Genomic DNA, 7,565 nt, shown 5'->3' with positions numbered 1-7,565 from the left:
AAATAGTTTTTTCCTCACTTGTCATTTCTGAGTTTTTGCCTTCTTATGAGTACTCTTTTGCAGGGACCAATGCCAAACCCTAAGGGTAACGATGATGATTAGGTTTTATGTATAGGCGTCGGGTCTCTAAATACATTTTTGTCGGCTCTATGTATAAGCATATTTTGTGTACATATTTTTGTCGGCTCCATGAGCTATATAACTTCTTCTACTTAATGAAAATTTAACTTTTGTGACCTTTGAGTACACAACATGGAAGTACTCTTTAAAACTGGCATACTAGTACAGAAAGCATTGCATGCTAGTTGATGTTATTGAGCGAGACAAAACCAAGATTTTTTTCCCAACCCACTGTTTCACCTTTGAGGCATGAAAGTAAATAAACAAGTTGTCTTCCCCACTTTGCCACTATGTAGTGAATTTATTATAGACAATAACTATATTTACGTGAACAATAAATGATAATAAAAACAGATCTATAATAAATGATAATAAAAACAGATCTACACGAATCCAGAATTTTCAAAAAGGAAATAACAGAAACAAACCTCCACCAGAAACAAACCATGGTTGACTTTTGAATAAACCATGGCCGGCGGAGGCTGAAACGCCGACACGCACGTCCACAGACCAAGGTCGGCAGACCACTTTTTAGGTGCATCACCTGTGTTGCTTTAAAACTCGACGAGATAAACGTGATGATTGCGCGGCCATCGCAAGCTGGGCTTTTAAAAGCTTGGAGAACTCTCTCTCTCTCACACTCTCACCACCCCACCCCACACAGACCTGAAGAATGGCGCCAGGAAGCCCTTCGTCGACGTTGTTATGGCGAGCATCCTTTCATGCAGTAGTGGCTGCGCCCCTACATGCAGTGTGGGAGGCAACTCGTGATTTCGCGGGCGTGCACAGGTGGGCGCCCTCCGTGGTGAGCGCCTGCACGTTGTTGGGCGGCCAGCCCAACACGGTAGGGTGTGTGCGCAGATGCGACGGCGTCGACGGCGGCTTCTTGGGCACAGAACGCCTGCTGGAGATGGACGAGAGCCACCACCGCTACAAATACGTTGTGCAAGACTCCATCATACCTGGCCTTCCAGGCTACATCAGCACATTCCAGCTTACCACCACCTTCTCCAATCATCACCCAAATCGTCATTATGATGATGATGTTAATGACCCTGCTCATGCTAACGCCACCCTCGTCACATGGAGCTACGAGATCCCCCCCATAGCCTCAAGCTCCCCCCAGGATTTCCAAGCTTTGATCTTTGGATTCTACCACCAATGCATCACCGATCTAGAGAAGTACCTCTCCACAACGTCCTCCTTTTGAGTCCTAACTCTTCACTCCCTTATTATGTACTTCTCGACATGCTTTTAATGTGTTATTATATAAGAATTTAATCTCTCTCTCTCTCTCTCTCTCTCTTCCAACATCATGCAAAAGAAACAAGAGGCCTTGGGTCCAAATCTTCATCACTGTAGTAGTGTCTTTACTTATAGTGCCTTCTTTTCCTTAGTCCTTTCTTTGACTCACATAAAAATATAAATTTTCTCCAATGCGCTTCATGTGAATCTTTCTTATCATGTGAATCTTTCTTATCATGCTTGTTGGCAAAGGTGCACAAAGGTGCTTGCATTTTACATTCGCGAAAAAAAAACAATTCTAACATATGAATCATTCTTCTCTCATGTTGTTTATTTCACTCACTGTGTATTAGTGGTGTGAACATGTCTTTTTACTCTTTAAAAAAAAGAAGGAAAATATAATTATATTTATAAACTACTCAACCACATATACAAAAGTCCACCTTTTACAAATGCCATAGGAGCAGTTCAGATCTCATTAATAACCTAGTACAACTCTCCACTATTTGACAGTCCATAGATCTGGTCCCACCTCTCATCCTCCCACACAAAAGATGATTGATCCCAACTAATGTGATAGCCTAGCTGTAAGCTAGCTCACAGTACAGTCTCAGTGGTGGTGGTGAACCCCTTAGGACTCTACTCCTCCATAGCCTCCTCCTTGTTCGATACCTTCGCATCAAGCCTTCTTCCAATTGGGTTCTCTATCAATGCTAGGAAAGTGTGTGTAGGTTGTTTCTCCTTTAGATACCACCTTTGTGTTTTAGGCCCAAACTGTGGGAATCCAACTCTGCTATTCCTGTCAACTACTTCAAATATTTCCCTGCATATACTTGGCACATGCCATGAATTGGCTAGGTTTCTCTAGTATGTGAAACTATCCCATCACCATGTGAGTGGCTCATCCTATCCCAGTTTGTAATGCGTACACCAACTCTACAAATGTATTGTCATTTATCCTGCTCACATAATATATAGAACAAGAGTAATGCACACACCTATACATCAATTCAACAACATGTAATCCCTGTCTTAATCCCTTTTAAAATACTAGATAGTCTCTAGAAATCCAAATTTCCCACAAACAAGTATATCTAGCTAGGCTGAACGACACATTAACTAACCCCTCTGGTCTAGTCAGTGTTCCCACTATAACCAGCCCCACAAGAACCCCTCTGGTCTAGTCAGTTTTCCCACTATAACCAGCCCCCCAAGAACCCCTTAGACCTATGTTAGTAAACACCCACTTATCTATCGTGCACCATAGTCCCATGATAGTGCTCATGACATCCCGAGATTGCATGTTTACCATCCTCAACAACTTGTAGCCACCCCAAGAGGAAGAGCCCACATGCATACTCAGCACCCATAGTAATTTCCACCTCTTCTTCTAGGTAGCCATACTCCACCTTACCCTCTAGATTCTGTTACAGTAAGCCACATTTAGCTCACTCTTAATCATCTCATCATACAGGCAATTGGTAGTCACCCTCACCAACTTAGCCCATTTATCCAAGTCCAATCCTTCAACCAACATGCCTCATTGAAGGTTGTAGAAATCCAGCCCCTCCCCACCTCCTCCAACATCTCCCCTCTTACCTTATGATTATGAGCACCATATACATTAATCACACACACCTTGTTAGAGTTTCTCACACTGTCCTCATCCATCGGCATGAATAGCACTGGCTCGATTGACTTTGCAAGTTCACCCAATGCAATCTTAGCCAGGGTGGTAGCCCTTATATCTCTACCCACATCGTACATGCCTCTTGCAAACTCTTGTTAACATCAAACACAGGGTCAAATGGCATCACATGAATTAGCTTCTAACCATGAATAAAGGAGCCTTGGTAAATAAATCAAGCACCATCTGGCCTTTCACAAATAAAACATTAAAGAACCCCTTGCCTAAGTAGTAAACCTGTGACACCACCCTTTCACGCAACACTTCTTCTTGCAACCATTTCCCCCACTCAATTTTACTCGATGGTCTTCCAAGATGCATAACCTGTGACACCACCCTTTCATGCAACACTTCTTGTTTGTTTGCAACCATTTCTCCCACCAATTTTACTCGATGGTCTTCCAATATGCATCAGGATTATGCGCTGCTGCACACAAAAAATGTCCCTATCTGCCTCTTCACAAAATCTAATAGAATATTTACAAATACCTTCCTCCCTCTGGTGGTTTCTCTTGCAGGGTCTTGCTATTTATCGGTGAGATGAGATCCAGTCGAACTGCGCCTTCTTCGCCTCCCTACCTCCTCCTTCTTCCTCGCGGCCTCTCTTCATGTCAGATTCCTCTCTTCATCCCAGTCTCCTTAGCCCATTTCCTCGATATCATTATTCTACTCCCATGCTGCCCACCACCATCCCTCTGCTTGCCCCCACTACAACAAAAGACCCCCATAGCGACGGGGGAAAATGGATGGAAAAATGATGGGCATCACTTAAGCGATGAGGCATTGCTAAAGGCGTCGTATAAAAGATGAATAAAAAGCATTGTTTATGCAATGTTTGCAAATTGACGGGCGTCGTATAAGCAACGGCGTTGCATAAACGACGTTACTTTAAATTAAAAATTGTATGTCGAGACTCTTTTTTGCGCTGTAGAATCCAAAAAGGTGGGCGTATTGGTTTTTGTTTGTAATCGAGAGAGAGAGAGATTGGTGGCAGCAATGGTGGTGGTGGTAGTGGTGGTGCATCTTGATATTTTGACCTATTTCCAGCAGGTATAATGATTTAATGACTATGTTGAATATCTCCATTCACATGCTATAACTATTATAATTAATGATTTAAATGCTAGATTAATCCTTGGATAATGCTTGAATGCCTTTGCTTAATGCCATATTAATGTTCTTGAATCAAACATTGAGAGACAAATACATGAGTGAGAAATACATAAGTGACATATCAATGACATAATACAGTTACATAGGTTCCACAGTTTCATTATCAAGTAGATCCTCAATACATGCTTATAAAGCATCCTCCTCCGATACATCCCACTATTGGCATGGCCTTGAGACATAGGAAGCCTCTTTCCTAGATATTAACCTAAGGTTGCTATGCACATACACTAGGACTTCAGCTTTATTATGATCTAGTTGATTGCCATTAATTGAATGAATAAACCCATAAGTAGACTGTTTGTGCTCACAAGCTGAGGCACTGGACACTTGCTAAGACAACACCCGAATGGCTAATCTTGGCAAATGTGGAGCATCTATGCCATGATTCTCCCACCATGCAATAGGAGACATTGTCTGCATAGTTTCTGCACCGTCACCAAAGTCCCTCTTCAATCCAATGTAATCAGATAACTGTTCCTTGTATTTTGACTTCTAAGCAAGATCTTTTCCCACCCTATCCAATTTCTTCCTGCACCCTCTCATCACATCCTTGTTAGTATGTAGCTTCTTTGAAAAGCATCTTGGATTGAGAAGGAAAGATGTTGCATGAAGAGGTGAATGCAGTATTTCCCACCTTTCTTGCGCAAGTGCTCGGATCTCTTCTCATAATGAAAATCCCCCTCTTTCTCTTCTTTCAATATCTCCCTGATCTTCTCTAGGGTCTAATCAATGCCTTCATATACAACACCCATGCATGGCTCATCTTTGTTGACCATGCGAAGCATGGCCATAACTGGCCACAAAACCTTTACATACTTCTCCACATTGGCCCAAAATGCATCTGACAAGATCTTGTTTTTAATTACCTTGGCTGGCTCATTAAGGGCCTTCCAAGCATCCTACTAAAACTAGCCTTTAGTAAGAACCAAAGTGTGGTAGACTAACCGTCGCACTAACACAGCTATAAATCAGCAAATAAAATAGACAAAAGGGAGCTAAAGCGCTCCCACCACAAGAAAACAACGACACCTGTTGGCCCCAAACCTTGGTACCCCTTTCGGTATTTCTTTATTTACATTCAAGGAAGAGTCCAACTGAGTACAACATGGCCAAACATGGCTGAAAGTAATAGCATGCCCAAGATGTTCACACCTCTGATCCTCTCACATAGAAGTCCCGCACAGTCGTTCTAATTCCAATACACAAACCTGCATCCCTTTATGCCAAGAAAATACATTCATGAGGCCTCAACAAACAAGGTAGCCAAATTTCCCTTACTCGCTTGCCAAAGATCAAGCCACACACGAGCCCACAAACTAGTCCAAAATTGTCTCTTGGGTTGCCCTATTTCTGTCCTCTTGAGCTGCAAATCCTTCCTCTGACAAAGGACCGAGAGAAGCACTCCCGAATAGCCCATGAATTGGAAGAAAGAGGAGCTATGAGCCCCAGAAGTTTGGAGTCTCCATAGCCTTCATCTCACCATCCTCCACTACTAGTGATGAGAGAGAGAGAGAGAGAGAGAAGCTTGTTTAGCACTACGCCTCATGCAATCCTCCTATGCATGCAGGCATGCATGCAGGCAGCCAACTCCTCCCAAAGTGGAGCGCCCCGCCAAAAAAAGAGTAACCTCCCCCCACCCAAAGGACCACGATCTCCAAAAAAAAAGTTCTTTTGTTTATTGGTTTTAAACCTTTGTCCACAACCCCCCCTCGCCCATGGGGTTATGAAAAGGACCTTATTAATACCTAGGGTAAGGTCCTTTTCATAACCCCTCGCCCATGGGGTTATGAAAAGGACCTTATTAATACCTAGGGTCACTTTTGACCCCAAGTATGCACCTTTAATAAATGTCCTGCACATTGACCAACATGTGCAATGTTCACTGGCTCTTCCCACGCCCTCCAGGTCCCCTAGGGTTAGGGTTAGGGTTTACAAGCACAAAGGCAAGGATACAATGTGCATGACAAATTGCCAAAAATACACAGGGCCGTGACATACCCCCCCCGGTCCCGTGTCGTGACGCCCCGCACCCCCCCCGCGCGGTGTCGTGACGCCCCGTAGCCCATATAGCAAAATATCAGCCATGTGATCCAAAAGAGAGTGCAAAGTACACTATGGCAAGATCAATAGATAAGCTACACCAAGCGACCTCTAGATGACATCTGAGCCCGCCGTCTGTAACAAGGGAGCAGAGGTGCTACCCCCCTCTTGAGCATCAGGCAATGCTCCAGACCTATGCTCTGCTGAACCTCTTAAATCTCTATCTCTTAAATCTCTTAAAAGTTTGAATTCATAAAAGTGGATTGCTAAACTCGCGAAACTCAGGATACAGAAGGCTGTGTGAGACTTGTCTGACAGGATCCTTAATTACAAATACTTCTGCTGGCATATTACACCGGCTGAACCGGGTTGTTGCAAGATCAGGGTGGTTGGAGAGCAAGTTTTGGGAGGCAAGGTACTTAAAATGAGATCAAGCAAAGAATAGAAAATACGCTTGCCCTTAAATTAACCCAATATAACTTAAATTAATATAAATTAGTCTAATTAATCAAAATTAATCAAAAATATGATGAAATGATAAAAAAATGATCTTTCCATACTTAGAGTGATCCAATTTATTTTTCCATAGATGCACCATTACAAGCACACTAGTCCCTATAGGTTTTATATGATTCACATCAAAAATGTAATTTTACTAATTAGATTATTAATATTTGCAGGCCTTCTGATAGTCTGGAAGAATTTTGAAAAAGAGATCATTAAAAATCCAACCATTGGATTTGCAATTTTTACTAACCACCACATTCTACTAATGTCTCAGTATCTACCCACTCTTTTGATCTACAAGATTGAGGATTTTAAGTGGTAGCTATTGTGGGTACAAAAAGTGGCGTATATTATAACACTTTAAAGACCTTGAAATATTTAAAGAAAATAGACAAATATCTTAAAATTTTCTCGAAAAATCAAGTTAAGCTCCATATTATGTGAAGATCTAAGGTACAAAGTGGTAATCTCATATGAGTTTATATGTAAAAGATATTAGCATTTTATGGAATCAGTTCAAATTTGGGACAGGGTGTATACATTGACTTTGTACCTAAGAAAATGAGGACTTTTGACTATCTAATGCTTAATCAAATTATGCAACTATATTTCCAACTTTGAATATGATGTTCCAACAAAAGAACTTGAAACGAAATTCCTTCATTTACTAGGAGAGATTAGCCACTAAAGGTAAACAAATGCCTGTTTTTTTACTGTTTACAGGGTGCCTGAGTGGACAAAACTGGGCACCCTGATCTTGCAACCAACCTCATCCGATACACTCAGGCTTTCA

General features: G+C 42.0%; 1 protein-coding gene across 1 annotated transcript; it reads left to right on the top strand.

The window, feature by feature from the left end:
• The first annotated feature begins 793 nt into the window (after window positions 1–793).
• On the top strand, window positions 794–1,330 carry LOC147623435 (uncharacterized). The gene has a single exon (XM_086821773.1). It carries the CDS (start codon window positions 794–796, stop codon window positions 1,328–1,330), a length of 537 nt encoding a protein of 178 aa, XP_086677899.1.
• The last annotated feature ends 6,235 nt before the right edge of the window (window positions 1,331–7,565 follow it).

This window comes from Cibotium barometz, chromosome 27 (genome assembly GCF_041138505.1).
Source record: "Cibotium barometz isolate CiBa-2024 chromosome 27, ASM4113850v1, whole genome shotgun sequence".
Lineage (NCBI taxonomy): Eukaryota > Viridiplantae > Streptophyta > Polypodiopsida > Cyatheales > Cibotiaceae > Cibotium > Cibotium barometz.
The sequence above is the reverse complement of the archived record's forward strand: the minus strand, read 5'-3'. Positions and strand labels throughout refer to the sequence as shown.

Excerpts from the sequence above, each read along its gene's own strand:
- LOC147623435 (XM_086821773.1), top strand. The coding sequence starts at position 794 with ATGGCGCCAGGAAGCCCTTCGTCGACGTTGTTATGGCGAGCATCCTTT.